We start from the raw sequence: 23,174 nt of genomic DNA, 5'->3' as shown, positions 1-23,174 counted from the left end.
AACATTGTTCCAACATTGCATCGCTGTGTAGCGCTAAAAATCGTCGTTGAGAATCGTCCCGAGTAACATCACCCTAGGACTGGGTCGATACTGCTTAGAATTGCATTATGAGGCGTTTGTTACCGAATTTTGACCCTGTTCCGGCGTAGCAAATTTCCCTTTCATAAACGGTCGCTGCCTTTTTTTAGGACACTTTGTACCTTTTTAACCTGTTTTTAAGAGTGTTTCTATCAAAAGGAAAGAAGATCGCAACCCAGGTCAGACCCGGTCTTGTCGTATCCTAGGTAATCTCTCTCTCTCTCAGCATTACCTTCAACACTGACACGCCAGAATTCCGAAAAATTTAATTAAATAAACTAGCAAACTGTCTTTCTTAATTGATACATCAGCCCTTTCCATAATTTTCAACGTAAATTCAACGTGGGCTTCAACGTCGTTTTTTTCAAGACCATTCAAAAACGTATTATTTGCCTCATTGTAACTTAATCCAGGGAATATATTACATCCATCATGACTAAAGGCTTGGTTACCAATGGTGGCAACGACCGTTTACGAAAAGAAAATAAGCTCCGGCGTAAGATGGCAACCTCAAAATGACCAAAAGGAGACGTCTGTTGAAACACAGGCTTCGCTACCGTTCTGTATCTCGCACTTTTAAGTAAATGAAAATTAGAAATCTAAGAAAATTCAGTTAAAAACCGCGACAAACACACGCACTTAATTATGTAACCCTTTAATCCCGTCACAATAGACAAATTTCGATAAATTAAAATTCATTCTTCGTCCGAGGCGAAGTAGACAGCGAGCAGTCTCTTATTTTCCTTTGCAAATTTACGAAAGCTAAGCACGCGAGGCGCGATAAACGAGGGAATAAGCCCGAGAAGGAAAAATAAGAGACTGCTGACTCTTTTGTTCTGTCTGAGAACAACAAAGCTGTCAAGGTAATTTAATTAACCAATTAAACCCGAGTAACTTGAAACAAGAACATAAACAACTGAATCCTAAACCCTTATTGTAAACAACGTCATGGTTTCCAATTGACCACTCCAGAAAATACCATAACATACCATAATGTTCTTTGTTCGTCACCCCTAAATTTTGCGTAAGCATTGTTTTCAGTTTCTCTTGGGGCCATTTAACTCCCAAGAGAAACTGAAAACAATGCTTATGCAAAATTTGGGGGTGACGAACAAAGAACATTATGGTATGTTATGGTATTTTCTGGAGTGGTCAATCGCGCTGGCTGAGATAAGAACTACAGGCATTTAAAGAGAAAAGGCGGACTGCAAGCAGTCTAAGGCGAAGGGGAATAAAACAAAAAAACTGATCTAGAGGCTCAGCATTCTATTAACTAAATGTGGATTAACAAACAGTTTTCACTTAGTTATAATCACACCCCATACCTGATTCGCAATTGTATTCAAGTAAATGGTCTTCAAAGGGGTATGTTAGCTGAAAAGGAAAACTGAGTCAGTTGCTCGTATCAACTATAACATTTATAAGAACGGAAAGTTATTTATTATATAAACACCAATGAAATACCAGGTGAGCTTTCGCGCGAAAAACTTGATATCTTCACATGTGAAAATATCACCGTTGCTATGGCTACATAATAAATCGCGCCTTTTACACCAAAAAACTATCAAACTGAAATGGTTTGGTAGTTCATTGGTGTTTATATAATAAATAGACCATTACATGGTCGCTTGGAGATACGAAACTTCTCTTGTTACAACTTCCATGGTAATGCATCCAAGACTTTCGACAGTTTTTGCATTAAAGACGACGTGTGTGATTGAATAACTTAACCCTCCGCAGACCAGGCGTTTTTCGCTTCCCGCCACTGGGGTGGGGGGGGGGGGGGGGGGGGGTTGGGCTCCAGAGGCCCCTCTCTATAACTTCAAAACCGCTCGTGCTACGGCCACCGAAAATGTACTCATCATTTCCAACTTCTGAAATTATGACGTCACATTGTTGATTTATGGGCAGAATCCAAATTTCCCTCCAAGTACACATTAAGCGAAAGATACTAAAATAGTAAGGGGTTAAATATGATCAAGAAGTTGGCTAACATATAAATAACCTTTAACAATAGCAGTGATGTCATGATGACGTCATTTGTGACTAAACATGGAACTGGAAGCATCCGCCAAGTTGGATTCGCCATTTTGAATTATTTAAAGGTATTCCATTTTACTTAAAAAATCCTACCCTGGTCCCCGAGTTTTTTATTGAAATTTTTCTTCGCGAAAGAGAGAGCGAGCGGCGAAGCAGTGACAACTAGTTCCTCTGGGACCAGGGTATCAAAACCCTAATAAATCGAGGAACTCTTAATAGAAAACTTAATCTGAGTATAAAAGGATGCTTAGGAGACAAAAAATCTGCAAAATATGCAAAAATATGACATGAACACTGTTGAAAATTAAACTCAGCATCTGCCAACAGAGACAATAACTTTTTAAAACCTATTTTTTAAAGAAATATTCAACTTTTTTAAAACATACCCGCCAAAACTTGGTTGCCATGATAACGTCAATGTTGACATACACGTCATGACGACTTTCAAATGTTCCCAGCTAATTTTTAGGACAAGTCGCTAAGTTTGGTAATCATAGCTTTAACGGTTCTTAAGTTATTCAACTTTTTCGCAGGGAAGTGGGGAGGGGTCCAAAAGCCCCCATGGTCTGAATCGGGATAAAAGCTTAAGGGACGTTAAGCGGACATTTTAAAGGGCTCGTAAATGCATTTCATTTTGTAATCGGGCATTGAGTTCCAAAAAGCAGGGAGATAAAGGAGATAAAGGGAGATTATCACCGAAGGCGCATTGTCTTGATGCTTAAATATTGAACAATGTATTTCTGAAGGGTCACTCAATTAGCCTGCGAATACAGCCGTTTCTCCGGGCTCCTTGCCGCTGGGGACGTATCGCCAGGAGAAACGTCCGCGCCTCAGCGACAGAAATTCCATACTGATGACGTAAATCAATGTTTCAATAATAAATCCGGTAAATTTGTAGAATTTTATGTTTCTCCTGGTCGTTTATGGTAATGTCTTGTGTTCTACTGCAAACAAACTCCAGCAAAACTCAGATGCTTTTTCTATTTTTAGGAATATGACTGTTTTGTAGTAGATTCATCACGTTTACTACCCCGTTTACATTTGACCTTTGTGGCCTTTTGTCTTTTGTCTGTCATTCGTAAACATAAGGTAAAACAATATAACTGCTATGTCGCCCAATCAGAGCTCCTGACCAGATTCCGGACAGATTTTACGTCATCAGTATAGAATTTCTGTCGCTGAGGCGCAGACGTTCCTCCTGGAGAAACGTCCCCAGCGGCGAGGAACAAGGAGAAACGGCTGTATTCGCAGGCTATCACTCCATAGGATTTCAATCCATCGTTTTAAAAGGGCTAGAAGTCAAATACGTCCCCTTTGGGACCTCAAACTCGACTAATGTAAGAGGAAAGAAGTGAAACGCACACATGAAAAGTTGACCATAAGACTGTATCCAGCACCTGAATACCTTTACTGCAAAGGATCTTGTGTTACCTGTTGTCGCAATGTACCGTCTGTGATAAATGCCTTTTGTGGTAAGAAGAAAACAGCTTTGGGGCTTAATGGAAGAAATCGCAAGACTTCCCCTGTAAGATAATTACAAATAGAAGTTACTTATTATTTCATTGATACTTGTAGTCACAGGAATAAAACAACAAAACAGTTAAATTTAGTGTTATAAAATCCCATGCAGAAACTTTGCAGAAGAAGTCTCATTTGAATGGTAATACCATAGGAGTTCGTGCAAAGGTTCCAAAATTCGAAAGACGAATATTCTCGACTCTTTAAACATGATATCAAAATTTGCACTTTCATTTATTGTCCCTAAACATTTTCTTTAGAGGTAGTGGGAGAGGTTGATAAGGTATCACTGTAATTCATCTTGTGTGTTCATGTGCTTAATTCTCAGTACCACTTTGTTTTCTAAAGCAAGGAGAATTATGACTTTGATCACTCTTAGAGCTAAAAGGGTTAACGTGAGCTACATTCATGGACAAAAGTCTTTGGGACAGTAATGCAGTATTCATATTGTTCTGTCATTTCTGGGTTCCCTCATAAAAACGTGCATCCTTTTTGAAATTTTCTTGCAGTTCTCCCTCCCCCCACCCGATACAAACTTGAAACTCGGAAAAGAAAATTCTGGATACTCTCGTCCAATTTTGTTTGTCGGGTGAGGGGAGGGGTTGGGCCTGTGTGAATTGGAAAACGCCTCAGAAATGCAAAAGTGTCCCAAGACTTTTGTCCATGATTGTAGGTGTTAAAAGAGGAAGTTAAACTAAAACGAAAGACTGGCTGTTGCAGTCTATAGCGGAAATGACCTGTTTCGATGAACAAACCATACCTGAAATAGGCTTCCATATGCCGCAAAGAACTCTAAACAAAGAACTCTTCCCACTTCCTTCCAAAAAAAAATGCAATTATGAATTTTAGTAAAAACCATTTCCAAATTGATGATCAGGGCGTACATTTCTGCTTTAATTTTTACCTGTACATCCAGTTATAAGGATATTCTTTCCATGACTGATTTCTAAGTCTAGATCTACAAAAATAACAAAAAAATAATGATAGTTTATCGCGTTTATGCACGACACATATCCAAAAAAAGAACTAACAACAACATCCATGACAGAATCTTCAACAACCCCTTTCACTTCACCCCTCTAAAGGCAGCAACTAACTCACTAATTTTCGCCCCCCAAAATTTTGCATTTCCATTGTTTCCAATTTCTTATGGGTATTACAGTCGTCCCAAAAGAAATCAAAGACAATAGTTAGGCAAAATTTGGGGGGTAAACTGACAAGGTGCATTATGTTAAAATGATGAATTTGCAAACCAGTAATCTCTTTGCCCGCGCAAATCAAATATGAATCCAGCCGTAGCTTAGAAGGCAGCTCATCATTGCAAAGCCTGCGTGCCAGGCTAAGGTATTCCAAAGAAAAAAGGGGGAAATTATAAGCGCGCGGACACCGCAAGGATCTGTCAGTAGCGTTTTCCCTCGTCAATTTCTTAACTCTCTTCAGAACGCCTTGATGGCGGTGAAAGGTTAACACCCATCTCCATACTCCAAAATGACGCTGACACATTATGATTCATACACAAAGCAATGACCGCATTGACCATCAATACTGATAAGGGTTAAGCCCTGAGAATAGTGATTAGCGTTAAGTACTGGCTCGATAAACGGTTAGCTTCTATTTGGGGTTAGGGTTGTTGCTATATATCTTCAAATCAAACCATTAATAGTCGACAATTCCTCAGTCGTAGTGGTATATGTGATCGACTACAGATTCATCGCTCCGGGTTCGATTCCTACTCACTCTCTTCTGAATTTTTTTCTTCAAAAACTGAAGGGACTTAGACTTTCATGGACATTTCTCAAGCAGAAATTTCAAGAAACAGAGAAATTTCATGTAGGAAAAGGGAAATGTGAGTTTGGAGTATGGAGTTGAGTGCTAACAGCGGTGAAAAGGTTTCTTTCAACTCCCTCCTCCTCCCCCTGTCCCATCCTCTGCGTCTTTTACTTTCATTTGTTCGTACTTTTCATGGGCCGCACCTTTACTAGGGGAAATTTATTGTATCAGAATTTAGTGACGGATTTTATCCTTCTATAAAAGCGGCTATGGACCACTGTTTATCCATAATCAGCCATATTAGTCCAATAGACCATTTTTGATATATTAAAATTCATACTTGGCTCCGAGGCTTGCATTAGGGGAACAAAACAAAAGAAAAGTATTATTTAGTATTGAGCCTCAAGATTATTTCTTTTGTTTTATTCCCCCAAGCCTCGCGGCCAAGTATGAATCCTAATATATTGGAATTGGTCTATTACATTGTTTTGTTGTTGCCCTGTACACAGGGCTCAGGCAGTGCAGCAAAAAGGGGGGTTCAGCTTTTGAGGCAGGAAGAGAAGGCATTAATGGCAAATTAATAGGAAAATCTTAAATTAACCACCCTACCTCTGACAAGAGGGTCCGTACAGTTTGGTGGCGAGTATGATATGCAACTGAGCTTGAATACAGTGTCACCATTGCCACCATGTGAAGCTAGATTTTCATCCCTACAAAACGAGAGATGTTTGAAATACCTCTCCAACTCAAAGAGACTGAATTTAAATTAATCCTCACAGACACACACAAAAAAAACAAGATGAGAGAAAGAAAATTTACCGTAAAGATTCTTGATGTTCTTTTTCAAGCTGCTGTTTATCGCTTTCATTAAAGTATTCTAGAAGCTGCCCAATTCTGTCAAACGAAAGAAAAAGTGAATGAATGGAAACAAAAGAGGAAGCATACAGACCTTTTTTTCTGGTATAATAATCAGCGGTCTCAAGGACGTTCAACTGGAATTACGATAATCTGAAGAAAAGTGGTAACACTGTGTTGTCTACTAAATAGGAGATAAAAATCATAGTTTGGTTTAAAAAAAAGAGAAATATAGGCCTCTTAACTCTTAACGTCACAGCTACGTTTGCACTTTTTTCTCTACTGTGTGTATCTTGTTTGAGCTACGCACATCAACCGGAAGTGGACTTTTTCCATTCTTGTGTAGTGGTTAACTCCAAATAAAACCTTTCGGACAAATCGTCTCTATAAGAGTAAAGACTCTTAGCAATACAAATTTGGTTGGGCAAGCCAGAGACTATGGTCAAGCCAGCAAGCCTAATAACTGGGGAAAACGCTTTACTTCCAGTTGACGTGGTTTAGCTCCCCCTCATAACCTACCTGTGAACATATCCAGCCATGGACGAAATATCATTTGATAAATCAATGATCTTGGTCCAACAGTTGATCAGGTACATGGCAAAGAAAGAGTTCTACAATTTATAAAGAAAAAAACGAACAATTCAATACAAAAGGCTTTCGAATTAAATTTTACCAGCATCCCTCCCTCCAATTAAAAAGCGGCGATAAACCTTACAAATCTCAACCGGGCAAACTTTATTAATCAGTTGACTATTAATAATAATTATTATCCATTGAAAACATTCCGCTGTTTCTGATTGGCGTTAATACCCAGGTAAATGTTTTCATAGCCAGATGGCACTTACCAAACTTGGAAGAAGTGGGCAATATACACGATTGATTATATTTTGCTTATTTAAAATCACAACCTTATTTCCAGGCAGTGACGCAGCGGCAGCCTAGCTGCTTTGGCATGAGTGTACAACTGTAAAACATTGCAAAAGAGTTCATCGCTATCCGAAGACACAAATAGCCAAATGACTAAAGAGACATCTGTTTTTTGAGGAGTTACTTGATGGAAAAACCTCTGTTTACATTATTATGAAACTGTGTCGAGAAACAGGCAAATATTTTGAAGAAAGTCTACAAGAAGATGAGGATGTTATGAATTTAGAAATACTTCAAATGCATAACAAACAATTACGTATTTTCAACTTTAAATCATTGAAACACGTCACTTACTTATCGATAGAAGGGTGATTTACTGATGGACAAACTAGTCGGCTGTAGACAGACTGTACACGTATGATAATACTGTCTGACTGACCTACCAACTGATTGACCAACCGACTGAATGACCGCCCAACCAGCTGGCTTACAGACTAACGACTGACAGGCTGTCTGACCAACTGAGTAACTGACAGACTATGCAGGCTTTCTGATTAATTCAGTAGCTAACAGACTGTCTGGCTTACTGATTAACGACTGCCTGCCTGACCAACTGATTACCTGACTGGCTGGCTAACCAACTAACTAAACTAACGACCAACTGGCCACCTGGCTTACTGACTGACTGGTTAACTCACTGACTCACTAAATGGCTGCCTGACTTGACTGAAATACTGTCTGACGGATATGCTGAACGACTTGTGAATCTCAGTAACACTCATTGGAACTACAGGTGAAATAATAATACAGGCAATGTAGCAGTATTCTCTAGCAACATACCCTACTGATCTGTGCGCTGAGTTCAGTTACAGACATGCTATCATACATTCCACCAAACACAGCAATGGCAATTATAAGATAGCTGAAGATTGCTCCCAGATAATCAAATGCATTTATAGAAACTGTCAACATAAAAAAGAGCATTATTGTGAATAACGTATTAAAAAAGTCAACATGTTTAAAGTAAGCCAGTGGCTATTTACAGGGCAGGGGACCCACACATCAACTTGTATTTGCTATTCATACGGGATAAACTCTCTTCATGAAATTTCCACGAAATTTCTAAGGAGTCTCTTAAAATGTTTGCTCAACAAATGTCCATAAAAGCATATGTCTCTCCAACTTTTAAGAAAAAAATTCAGTGACAATTTTTAAGAGGAAAAAATTCACTATGGAATGACCGAGGTCGGAACCCGGGGCATAGCGACTGCAGATGATAACCTACATAACCACTACAGAGGCAGATCCAGGGGAGAGACCCGGGGGGGGGGGCTGCCTTCCCTCCCTAATTTTTAGACCAAACTGAGGCCCAATTGTCCCCGCCCCCCATTATCTCAGGGTCTGGATGACCCCACCACTCCCCCCTTAACCTGAGGGTCTGGATCCGCCACTGCACTATACCACTGTGCATTGCTTTGGTTCAATGTATATAGAGCGGTTTTCATTTGAGTGTCCAAAAGTAATTGGTTTTGCACTTTCTACACGATGCGATTGGCTTAAAAGATTCGCGCCACCTTTTCATCCAATCAGAAGTAAAACCAAAGCCAATTGTGACGCGCTCGCATGCATTTTCCCGCGCTTTGCGTCAGCCACATGTAATTACTTCGAGTTTTGATTGGTTCAATGTATTGTCTGTGTCCTACGTGATTGGCCAGAGTAATTACTTTGGTTTTGGTTTTACGACACTCAAACGAAAACCACTCTATAGCAACATCCAAACCCTAAGAAGCTTACCGTCCAGTCAGTGCTTAACCCTAATCAGTATGGTCAGGGAATCACTATTTTAAGTGCTTAACAGTAATAACCCCAATCAATATAGTCAGAATCATGTATGAATACCAACTACAAGTGCACGGGTCCTGTACAAATGACCACTATGTTTAACTATGAGGAAAAAAGGTTATTGTATCCTTCACCTTATAAGGTCAATTAAATAAAACTTTTACATTATTGTAGATGCAGTTTACATGTGTAGCCATTGTTTTTTTAGAGTCTGAAAACATAGTTAGACTTGCAATTAAAAGGTTTATTAAATTGACCCCCTGGACTATTACTTTTTAAGGGAGAGGGATAGTGGCTTTGAATGCACTAAAGGAGAATCGCTTTTCTGCAAAGGGTTGTTCCTCTTTAGTACTTGTAAAGAAGTGCAGGGCTTTTTTGCTTGTGAGGGCAAGTAAGGCGTTTCTGTTTTGTTTTGTTTTATTTTTTGCATGAAAAAGAGAGATGAGTGTTTGTGTTTTATAAAAGTAATTGGACAATTTTGCTTTTCTCACACACCACTGCTGTCTGGAAAAAATAACTAGCTGCATTTGACTTATGGAAAGCAGCTATTTTTCCATATTTCATTACTAACCTTTTCCAACCAAACTCAAAGCTTAAAAGTTTGTACTAGTATAAACTAATCTGTTGGTGACTTCAATATTACTCAGTGACTACAGTGAAAACAGTGGCAACAGCGACAAAAGTGACAACACTGACGACCGCAAAAACAGTGACAACAAGAACTACAGTGAAAACATTGACAACAGCAACAACAGCGACAACAAACACTACAGTGACAACAGCGACAACAGAGACAACAGTCAAAACAGTGAAACCGATGACAACAGTGATAACAACGACAACAGTAAAAACCACAACATCAGCGACAACAGTGTTAACAGCGACAACACTGACAACAGTGTCAACAGCGACAACAATGACCAGAGTGACAACTGTGACAGCACCAACAGTGACAACAATAAAAACAGAGTCAACAGTGTAAACAGAAACAACAAGGACAACAGTGACAACTGTAAAAACAGTGTCAACAGAAACAACAGTGAAAATAGGTAAAGTAGCAAAAAGAGCGACAACAATAACAACAGTACCAACGGCGATAACAGTCACAACAATAAAAACGGCCTCACCAGTGACAATAGTTACAACAGCGACAACAGTGACAACAGAGACAAGGGGACCACAGCCACCACAGTGACAACAGCAACAACAGTAACAACGGTGACAACAGTGTCAACCGCTACAACAGTAACAACAGCGACAACAATGACAACAACGACAACAGAGACAACAGAGACAACAGCGACAACAGTGACAACAGCGACAACAGTGCCATCACGGACAACAGTGACAACAGTGACCACAGAAAAAACATTCACAACAGTGACAACAGCAACAACCCTGGTGACAGTGACAACAGCGACAACGGTGACAACAACGACAACGGTGACAACAACGACAACGGTGACAACGGCGACAACAGTGAACACAGTGACAACGGTGACAACAGCGACAAAGGTAAAAACGGTGACAACAGTGACATCAGTGATGACAGCAACAACAGTGACAACAACGACAACGGTGACAAGAGTAACAACGACGACAACAAAGAAAACAGTGACAACAACGTCAGCCGTAAAAACAGTGACAACGGCGACAACAGCGACAAAAGTGACAATGATGACAACAGCGACAACAGTGACAAAATCGACAACAGTGACAACAGTGACAACAGCGACAACAGCATCAACAGTGACAACAGTGACAAAGGTGACAACAGTGACAAAGGTGACAACAGTGACAACGGTGACAACAGTGACAATGGTGACAACGGTGACAACAGCGACAACGGTGACAACAGTGACAACAGTGACAACAATGACAACAGACATAAAAGTAACAACGGTGACAACAGCGTCAACGGTGACAACAGAGACAACGGTGAAAACAGTGACAACAGCGTCACCGGTGAAAACAGTGACAACAGTGACAACAGTGATAACAGTGACAACAGTGACAAGGGTGACAACGGTGACAACAGCGACAACAGTGTCAACGGTGACAACAGTATTAACGGTCAGAACAGTGACAACAGCGTCAATGGTGACAACAGTGACAACGGTGACAGCAGTGACAATAGTGACAACGCTGACAACAGTGACAAGGGTGACAACAGTAAAAACGGTGACAACAGCGACAACGGTGACAACAGTGACAACGGTGAGAACAGTGACAACAGCGTCAATGGTGACAACAATGACAACAGTGACAACAGTGACAACAGCTTCAACGGTGACAACAGTGACAAAGGTGAGAACGGTGACAACAGCGTCAATGGTGACAACAGTGACAACAGTGACAACGGTGACAACAGTGACAACGGTGACAACAGGGACAACAGTGAGAACAGCGTCAACGGTGACAAAACTGACAACGATGAGAACAGTGACAACAGCGTCAATGGTGACAACAGTGTCACCAGTGACAACGGTGACAACAGCAACAACAGTGACAACAGCGACAACAGCATCAACAGTGACAACAGTGACAACGGTCAGACCAGTGACAACAGCGTCAATGGTGACAACAGTGTCAACAGTGACAACGGTGACAACGGTCACAACAGGGACAACAGTGAGAACAGCGTCAATGGTGACAACGGTGAGAACAGTGAGAACAGCGTCAATGGTGACAACCGTGACAACAGTGACAACGGTGAGAACAGTGACTACAGTGACAACAGCGACAACAGTGACAACAGTGACCGGTGACAACAGTGACAATGGTGACAACAGCGACAACAGTGACAACAGTGACAACAGCGTCAACGGTGACAACAGTGACAACGGTGACAACAGGGACAACGGTAAGAACAGCGTCAACGGTGACAACGATGAGAACAGTGACAACAGCGTCAATGGTGACAACAGTGACAACAGTAACAACGGTGACAACGGTAACAAAAGTGACAACGGTGACAACAGTGACAACGGTGACAACAGCGATGACAGCGCAACGGTGACAACAGTCACAACAGCGTCAATGGTGACAACAGTGACAACAGTCAAAACGGTGACAATAGTGACAATGGTGACAGCAGTGACAAAAGTCACAACGCTGACAACAGTGACAACGGTGACAACAGTGACAACAGTGACAACAGTGACAGCAGTGACAACGCTGACAACAGTGACAACAGTGACAACGGTGACAACAGTGACAGGGGTGACAACAGTGACAACGGTCAGAACAGTGACAACAGCGTCAATGGTGACAAAAGTGAAAACGGTGACAACAGTGACAATAGTGACAGCAGTGACAACAGTGACAACGCTGACAACAGTGACAAGGGTGACAACGGTGACAACAGTGACAACGGTGACAAGGGTGACAACATTAACAACGGTGACAACAGCGATAACAGCGTCAACCGTGACAACGGTGACAGCAGTGACAACGGTGACAACGGTGACAAAAGTGACAAGGGTGACAATGGTGACAATGGTGACAACGGTGACAACAGCGACAACAGCCTCAACGGTGACAACAGTGACAACAGTTACAACAGTGACAATGGTGAGAACAGTAACAACTGCGTCAATGGTGACAACAGTGACAACGGTGACAACCGTGACAATGGTGACAACAGTGACAACAGTGTCAACAGTGACAACGGTGAGAACAGTGACAACAGCGTCAATGGTGACAACAGTGACTACAGTGACAACGGTGACAACGGTGACAGCAGTGACAACGGTGACAGCAGTGACACCGGTGGAAACTGTGACAATGGTGACAACAGCGACAACAGTGACAACGGTAACAATTGTGAGAACAGTGACAACGGTGACAACAGTGACAACGGTGACAACAGTGACAACAGCGTCAACGGTGACAACAGTGACAATGGTGACAACAGTGACAACAGCGTCAATGGTAACAACAGTGACAATGGTGACAACAGTGACAATGGTGACAGCAGTGACAACGGTGACAACAGTGACAATGGTGACAGCAGTGACAACAGTGACAACGGTGACAACAGTGACAACAGTGACAACAGTGACAGCAGTGACAACGGTGACAACAGTAACAACAGTGACAACGGTGACAAGAGTGATAAGGGTGACAACAGTGACAACGGTCAGAACAGTGACAACAGCGTCAATGGTGACAACAGTGACAACAGTGAAAACGGTGACAACAGTGACAATAGTGACAGCAGTGACAACAGTGACAACGCTGACAACAGTGACAAGGGTGACAACAGTGACAACAGTGACAACAGTGACAACAGTGACAACGGCAAAAACAGCGACAACAGTGTCAACGGTGACAACAGTGACAACGGTCAGAACAGTGACAACAGCGTCAATGGTGACAACAGTGACAACAGTGAAAACGATGACAACAGTGACAATGGTGACAGCAGTAACAACAGTGACAACGCTGACAACAGTGACAAGGGTGACAACAGTGACAACAGTGACAACAGCGACAACAGCGACAACAGCGTCAACGGTGACAACAGTGACAACAGTGACAACAGCGTCAATGGTGACAACAGTGACGACAGTGAAAACGATGACAACAGTGACAATGGTGACAGCAGTGACAACAGTGACAAGGGTGACAACAGTGACAACAGTGACAACGGCGATAACAGCGACAACAGTGTCAACGGTGACAACAGTGACAACAGTGAGAACAGTGACAACAGCGTCAATGGTGACAACAGTGACAACAGTGACAACGGTGACAATAGTGACAACGGTGACAACAGCGTCAACGGTGACAACAGTGACAATGGTAAAAACAGTAACAACAGCATCAATAGTGACTACAGTGACAACAGTGACAACAATGACAACAGTGACAACGGTGACAATAGGGACAATGGTGACAACAGTGTCAACAGTGACAACGGTGAGAACAGTGACAACAGTGTCAATGGTGACAACAGTGACTACAGTGACAACGGTGACAACAGTGACAACGGTGACAGCAGTGACAACGGTGACAAAAGTGACAACAGTGACAACGGTGAAAAAAGGGACAACAGTGACAACAGTGACAACAGTGACAACGGTGACAACAGCGAGAAGGCTGCCAACATTAACAACGGTGACAACAGCGACAAGAGCGTCAACGGTGACAACAGTGACAACAGTCAGAAAAGTGACAACAGCGTCAATGGTGACAACAGTGACAACAGTGAAAACAGTGACAACACTGACAATGGTGACAGCAGCGACAACAGTGACAACGCTGACAACAATGACAAGGGTGACAACAGTGACAACAGTGACAACGGTGACAACAGTGACAACAGCATTAACGGTGAAAACAGTGACAACGGTGAGAACAGTGACAACAGCGTCAATGGTGACAACATTGACAACAGTGACAACGGTGACAACAGTGACAACGGTGACAATAGTGACAATGGTGACAGCAGTGACAACAGTGACAACGCTGACAACAGTGACAACGGTGACAACAGTGACAACGCTGACAACAGCGACAACAGCGTCACATTGACAACAGTGACAAGGATAAAAACAGTCACAACAGCGTCAACGGTGACATAGGGGCAACAGTGACAACAGCGTCAATGGTGACAACAGTGTCAACAGTGACAATGGTGACAACAGTGACAACGGTGACAACAGGGACAACTGAGAACAGCGTCAACGGTGAGAACGGTGAGAACAGTGACAACAGCGTCAATGGTGACAACAGTGACAATGGTGACAACACTGACTACGGAGACAACAGCGACAACAGCGTCAACGGTGACAACAGTGACAACAGTGAGAACAGTAACAACAGCGTCAATGGTGACAACAGTGACAACAGTGACAACGCTGACAACGGTAACAACGGTGACAACAGCAAAAACAGTGACAACAGCGACAACAGCGTCAATGGTGACAACAGTGACAACAGTGACAACAGTGACAACAGTGACAAAAGTGTCAATGGTGACAACAGTGACAACAGTGACAACCGTGACAACGGTGAAAACAGTGACAACAGTGACAAGGGTGACAACATTAACAACGGTGACAACAGCAACAACAGCGTCAACGGTGACAATGGTGACAGCAGTGACAACGGTGACAACAGTGACAACGGTGACAACGGTGACAACAGTGACAAGGGTGACAAGGGTGACAATGGTGACAACGGTGACAACAGCGACAACAGCGTCAACGGTGACAACAGTGACAACAGTGAGAACAGTAACAACAGCGTCAATGGTGACAACAGTGACAACAGTGACAACGCTGACAACGGTAACAACGGTGACAACAGCAAAAACAGTGACAACAGCGACAACAGCGTCAATGGTGACAACAGTGACAACAGTGACAACAGTGACAACAGTGACAAAAGTGTCAATGGTGACAACAGTGACAACAGTGACAACCGTGACAACGGTGAAAACAGTGACAACAGTGACAAGGGTGACAACATTAACAACGGTGACAACAGCAACAACAGCGTCAACGGTGACAATGGTGACAGCAGTGACAACGGTGACAACAGTGACAACGGTGACAACGGTGACAACAGTGACAAGGGTGACAAGGGTGACAATGGTGACAACGGTGACAACAGCGACAACAGCGTCAACGGTGACAACAGTGACAAGGGTGATAACAGTGACAACAGTGACAATGGTGACAACAGTGACAACATTGAATGCAGTGACAATGGTGACAACGGTGACAACAGTGACAACGGTGACAACACTGACAACGGTAACAACAGTGACAACAGTGACAACGGTGACAACAGTGAGAACAGTGACAATGGTGACAGCAGTGACAACAGTGACAACGCTGACAACAGTGACAACGCTGACAACAGTGACAACAGTGACAACGGTGACAACAGCGTCAACGGTGACAACAGTGACAATGGTGAGAGCAGTGACAACAGCGTCAATGGTGACAACAGAGACAACAGTGACAACGGTGACAACAGTGACAACAGTGACAATGGTGACAGCAGTGACAACAGTGACAACGCTGACAACAGTGACAAGGGTGACAACAGTGACAACAGTTACAACGGTGACAACAGCGACAACAGCGACAACAGCGTCAACGGTGACAAGAGTGACAATGGTGACACCGTTGACAACTGTGACAACAGCGATAACGGTGACAATGGTGACAATGGTGAGAACAGTGACAACGGTGACACCAGTGACAATGGTGAGAGCAGTGACAACAGTGACAACGCTGACAACAGTGACAACGCTGACAACAGTGACAATGGTGACAGCAGTCACAATAATGACAACGCTGACAACAGTGACAAGGGTGACAACAGTGACAACAGTGACAACGGTGACAACGGTAACAACAGTGACAACGGTGACAACAGTGACAACGGTGACAACAGCGATGACAGCGCAACGGTGACAAAAGTGACAACAGCGTCAATGGTGACAACATTGACAACAGTGAAAACGGTGACAATAGTGACAATGGTGACAGCAGTGACAAAAGTCAAAACGCTGACAACAGTGACAACGGTGACAACAGTGACAGCGGTGACAACAGTGACAACAGTGACAACAGTGACAACGGTGACAACAGTGACAACAGTGACAACGGTGACAACAGTGACAAGGGTGACAACAGTGACAACGGTCAGAACAGTGACAACAGCGTCAATGGTGACAACAGTGAAAACGGTGACAACAGTGACAATAGTGACAGCAGTGACAACAGTGACAACGCTGACAACAGTGACAACGATGACAACGGTGACAACGGTGACAAAGGTGACAACATTAACAACGGTGACAACAGCGACAACAGCGTCAACCGTGACAACGGTGACAACAGTGACAACAGTGACAACGGTGACAACGGTGAAAAAAGTGACAAGGGTGACAATGGTGACAACGGTGACAACAGCGACAACAGCCTCAACGGTGACAACATGGACAACAGTTACAACAGTGACAATGGTGAGAAAAGTAACAACTGCGTCAATGGTGACAACAGTGACAACGGTGACAACCGTGACAATGGTGACATCAGTGACTACAGTGTCAACAGTGACAATGGTGAGAACAGTGACAACGGTGAGAACAGTGACAACAGCGTCAATGGTGACAACAGTTACTACAGTGACAACGGTGACAACGGTGACAACAGTGACAACGGTGACAGCAGTGACACCGGTGGAAACTGTGACAACGGTGACAACAGCGACAACAGTGACAACGGTGACAACAGCGACAACAGTGACAACGGTAACAATTGTGAGAACAGTGACAACGGTGACAACAGTGACAACGGTGACAACAGGGACAACAGTGACAACAGCGTCAACGGTGACAACAGTGACAATGGTGACAACAGTGACAACAGCGTCAATGGTAACAACAGTGACAATGGTGACAACAGTGACAATGGTGACAGCAGTGACAACGGTGACAACAGTGACAATGGTGACAGCAGTGACAACAGTGACAACGGTGACAACAGTGACAACAGTGACAACAGTGACAGCAGTGACAACGGTGACAACAGTAACAACAGTGACAACGGTGACAAGAGTGACAAGGGTGACAACAGTGACAATGGTCAGAACAGTGACAACAGCGTCAATGGTGACAACTGTGACAACAGTGAAAACGATGACAACAGTGACAATGGTGACGGCAGTAACAACAGTGACAACGCTGACAACAGTTACAAGGGTGACAACAGTGAGAACAGTGACAACAGCGACAACAGTGTCAACGGTGACAACAGTGAGAACAGTGAGAACAGTGACAACAGCGTCAATGGTGACAACAGTGACGACAGTGAAAACGATGACAACAGTGACAATGGTGACAGCAGTGACAACAGTGACAACAGTGACAACGGCGACAACAGCGACAACAGTGTCAACGGTGACAACAGTGACAACAGTGAGAACAGTGACAACAGCGTCAATGGTGACAACAGTGACAACAGTGACAACGGTGACAATAGTGACAACGGTGACAACAGCGTCAATGGTGACAACAGTGACAATGGTGAAAACAGTGACAACAGCATCAATAGTGACTACAGTGACAACAATGACAACAGTGACAACGGTGACAATAGGGACAAGGGTGACAACAGGGTCAACAATGACAACGGTGAGAACAGTGACAACAGTGACAACGGTGACAACAGCAAGAAGGGTGACAACATTAACAACGGTGACAAGAGCGACAAGAGCATCAACGGTGACAACAGTGACAATGGTGAAAACAGTGACAACAGCGTCAATGGTAACAACAGTGACAATGGTGACAACAGTGACAACGGTGACAACAGGGACAACAGTGAGAACAGCGTCAACGGTGACAACGGTGAGAACAGTGACAACAGCGTCAATGGTGACAACAGTGACAATGGTGACAACAGTGACTACGGTGACAACAGCGACAAAAACGTCAACGGTGACAACAGTGACAATAGAAAGAACAGCGACAAAAGCGTCAACGGTGACAACAGCAACAACAGTGACAACAGCGACAACAGCGTCAATGGTGACAGCAGTGACAACAGTGACAACGGTGACAACAGTAACAACGGTGACACCAGGGACAACAGTGATAACAGTGTCATCAGTGACAACAGTGAGAACAGTGACAAAAGCGTCAATGGTGACAACAGTGACAACAGTGACAACCATGACAACGGTGACAACAGTGACAACAGTGACAAGGGTGACAACATTAACAACGGTGACAACAGCGACAACAGCGTCAACGGTGACAATGGTGACAGCAGTGACAACGGTGACAACAGTGACAACGGTGACAACAGTGACAACGGTGACAACGGTGACAACAGTGACAAGGGTGACAATGGTGACAACAGTGACAACAGCGACAACAGCGTCAACGGTGACAACAGTGACAAGGGTGACAACAGTGACAACAGTGACAATGGTGACAACAGTGACAACAGTGACAGCAGTGACAATGGTGACAACGGTGATAACAGCGACAACGGTGACAACAGTGACAACGGTGACAACAGTGACAACAGTGACAACGGTGACAACAGTGAGAACAGTGACAATGGTGACAGCAGTGACAACAGTGACAACGCTGACAACAGTGACAAGGGTGACAACAGTGACAACAGTGACAACGGTGACAACAGTGACAACAGTGACAACGCTGACACAGTGACAAGGGTGACAACAGTGACAACAGTTACAACGGTGACAACAGCGACAAGAGCATCAACGGTGACAAGAGTGACAATGGTGACAACATTGACAACTGTGACAACGGTGAAAACAGTGACAAGGGTGACAAGGGTGACAACGGTGACAACAGCGACAACAGCGTCAACGGTGACAACAGTGACAAGGGTGACAACAGTGACAACAGTGACAATGGTGACAACAGTGACAACAGTGAATGCAGTGACAATGGTGACAACAGTCACAATAATGACAACGCTGACAACAGTGACAAGGGTGACAACAGTGACAACAGTGACAACGGTGACATCGGTAACAACAGTGACAACGGTGACAACAGTGACAACGGTGACAACAGCGATGACAGCGCAACGGTGACGAAAGTGACAACAGCGTCAATGGTGACAACAGTGACAACAGTGAAAACGGTGACAATAGTGACAATGGTGACAGCAGTGTCAAAAGTCACAACGCTGAGAACAGTGACAACGGTGACAACAGTGACAGCGGTGACAACAGTGACAACAGTGACAACAGTGACAGCGGTGACAACAGTGACAATAGTGACAACGTTGACAACAGTGACAAGGGTGACAACAGTCACAACGGTCAGAAGAGTGACAACAGCGTCAATGGTGACAACAGTGAAAACGGTGACAACAGTGACAATAGTGACAGCAGTGACAACAGTGACAACGCTGTCAACAGTGACAAGGGTGACAACGGTGACAACAGTGACAACGGTGACAAGAGTGACAACATTAACAACGGTGACAACAGCGACAACAGCGTCAACCGTGACAACGGTGACAGCAGTAACAACAGTGACAACGGTGACAACAGTGACAAAAGTGACAAGAGTGACAATGGTGACAACGGTGACAACAGCGACAACAGCCTCAACGGTGACAACAGTGACAACAGTTACAACAGTGACAATGGTGAGAACAGTAACAACTGCGTCAATGGTGACAACAGTGACAACGGTGACAACCGTGATAATGGTGACAACAGTGACAACAGTGACAACAGTGTCAACAGTGACAACGGTGAGAACAGTGACAACAGCGTCAATAATGACAACAGTGACTACAGTGACAACGGTGACAACTGTGACAGCAGTGACAACGGTGACAGCAGTGACACCGGTGGAAACTGTGACAACGGTGACAACAGCGACAACAGTGACAACGGTAACAATTGTGAGAACAGTGACAACGGTGAAAACAGTGACAACGGTGACAACAGGGACTACAGTGACAACAGCGTCAACGGTGACAACAGTGACAATGGTGACATCAGTGACAACAGCGTCAATGGTAACAACAGTGACAATGGTGACAACAGTGACAATGGTGACAGCAGTGACAACGGTGACAACAGTGACAATGGTGAAAGCAGTGACAACAGTGACAACGGTGACAACAGTGACAAGGGTGACAACAGTGACAACAGTGAAAACAGCGACAACAGCGTCAACGGTGACAACAGTGACAACAGTGACAACAGTGACAACAGCGTCAATGGTGACAACAGTGACGACAGTGTAAACGATGACAACAGTGACAATGGTGACAGCAGTGACAACAGTGACAAGGGTGACAACAGTGACAACAGTGACAACGGCGACAACAGCGACAACAGTGTCATTGTGACAACAGTGACAACAGTGACAACAGTGACAACAGCGTCAATGGTGACAACAGTGACAACGGTGACAATAGTGACAACGGTGACAACAGTGTCAACGGTGACAACAGTGACAATGGTGAAAACAGTGACAACAGCATCAATAGTGACTACAGTGACATCAGTGACAACAATGACAACAGTGACAACGGTGACAATAGGGACAACGGTGACAACAGTGTCAACAGTGGCAACGGTGAGAACAGTGACAACAGTGTCAATGGTGACAACAGTGACTACAGTGACAACGGTGACAACAGTGACAACGGTGACAGCAGTGACAACGGTGACAACAGTGACAACAGTAACAACGGTGAAAAAAGTGACAACAGTGACAACAGTGACAACAGTGACAACGGTGAGAACAGCGAGAAGGGTGACAACATTAACAACGGTGTCAACAGCGACAAGAGCGTCAACGGTGACAACAGTGACAACAGTCAGAAAAGTGACAACAGCATCAATGGTGACAACAGTGACAACAGTGACAAAAGTGACAACACTGACAATGGTGACAGCAGTGACAACAGTGACAACGCTGACTACAGTGACAAGGGTGACAACAGTGACAACAGTGACAACGGTGACAACAGTGACAACAGCGTTAACGGTGACAACAGTGTCAACGGTGAGAACAGTGACAACAGCGTCAATGGTGACAACATTGACAACAGTGACAATGGTGACAACAGTGACAACGGTGACAATAGTGACAATGGTGACAGTGACAGCAGTGACAACAGTGACAACGCTGACAACAGTGACAACGGTGACAACAGTGACAACGCTGACAACAGCGACAACAGCGTCACATTGACAACAGTGACAAGGATAAGAACATTCACAACAGTGAAAACACATGGAGAACACAGAAAAGTGACAACGGTGACACCAGTGACAACAGTGACATTGGTGAGAGCAGTGACAACAGTGACAACGCTGACAACAGTGACAACGCTGACAACAGTGACAAGGGTGACAACAGTGACAACAGTGACAACAGTGACAACGGCGACAACAGCGACAACAGTGTCAATGGTGAGAACAGTGAGAACAGTGTCAATGGTGACAACAGTGACTACAGTGACAACGGTGAAAAAAGTGACAACAGTGACAACAGTGACAACGGTGACAACAGCGAGAAGGGTGACAACATTAACAACGGTGACAACAGCGACAAGAGCGTCAACGGTGACAACAGTGACAACAGTCAGAAAAGTGACAACAGCGTCAATGGTGACAACAGTGACAACAGTGAAAACAGTGACAACACTGACAATGGTGACAGCAGTGACAACAGTGACAACGCTGACAACAGTGACAAGGGTGACAACAGTGACAACAGTGACAACGGTGACAACAGTGACAACAGCGTTAATGGTGACAACAGTGACAACGGTGAGAACAGTGACAACAGCGTCAATGGTGACAACATTGACAACAGTGACAACGGTGACAACAGTGACAACGGTGACAATAGTGACAATGGTGACAGCAGTGACAACAGTTACAACGCTGACAACAGTGACAACGGTGACAACAGTGACAACGCTTACAGCAGCGACAACAGCGTCACATTGACAACAGTGACAAGTATAAGAACAGTCACAACAACGTCAATGGTTACAACAGTGAAAACAGTGACAACGGTGACAACAGTGACAACGGTGACAACAGCGACAACAGTGACACTAGCGACAACAGCGTCAACGGTGACAACAGTGACAACAGTGACAACAGTGACAACAGCGTCAATGGTGACAACAGTGTCAACAGTGACAATGGTGACAACAGTGACAACGGTGACAACAGGGACAACAGTGAGAACAGCGTCAACGGTGACAACGGTGAGAACAGTGACAACAGTGTCAATGGTGACAACAGTGACAATGGTGACAACAGTGACTACGGTGACAACAGCGACAACAGCGTCAACGGTGACAACAGTGACAACAGTGAGAACAGTGAAAACAGCGTCAATGGTGACAACAGTGACAACGCTGACAACGGTAACAACGGTGACAACAGCAACAACAGTGACAACAGCGACAACAGCGTCAATGGTGACAACAGTGACAACAGTGACAACAGTGACAACGGTGACACCAGGGACAACAGTGATAACAGTGTCAACAGTGAGAACAGTGACAAAAGCGTCAATGGTGACAACAGTGACATCAGTGACAACGGTGACAACGGTGACAACAGTGACAAGGGTGACAACATTAACAATGGTGACAACAGCGACAACAGCGTCAACGGTGACAATGGTGACAGCAGTGACAACGGTGACA

The 23,174-nt window shown here is 44.0% G+C and overlaps 1 protein-coding gene across 1 annotated transcript in view; it reads right to left on the bottom strand.

The window, feature by feature from the left end:
- The window catches only part of LOC140943506 (lysosomal cobalamin transporter ABCD4-like), a 43,878-nt gene that overhangs the window by 4,824 nt on the left and 15,880 nt on the right, over positions 1–23,174 (bottom strand). Inside the window, exons 6-13 of the mRNA XM_073392598.1 lie at positions 7,969–8,090; positions 6,781–6,872; positions 6,226–6,300; positions 6,016–6,116; positions 4,541–4,594; positions 4,397–4,453; positions 3,550–3,641; positions 1,404–1,452 (exon numbers count right to left, since the gene is read on the bottom strand). Of these exons, the coding sequence (XP_073248699.1) occupies positions 1,404–1,452; positions 3,550–3,641; positions 4,397–4,453; positions 4,541–4,594; positions 6,016–6,116; positions 6,226–6,300; positions 6,781–6,872; positions 7,969–8,090 (642 nt within the window). The remainder of the gene's footprint in view (positions 1–1,403; positions 1,453–3,549; positions 3,642–4,396; positions 4,454–4,540; positions 4,595–6,015; positions 6,117–6,225; positions 6,301–6,780; positions 6,873–7,968; positions 8,091–23,174) is intronic.

The sequence above is a fragment of the Porites lutea genome, chromosome 7, assembly GCF_958299795.1.
Source record: "Porites lutea chromosome 7, jaPorLute2.1, whole genome shotgun sequence".
Classification (NCBI taxonomy): domain Eukaryota; kingdom Metazoa; phylum Cnidaria; class Anthozoa; order Scleractinia; family Poritidae; genus Porites; species Porites lutea.
Note: the sequence above shows the minus strand (reverse complement) of the source record. Positions and strands in the feature narration are given on the sequence as shown.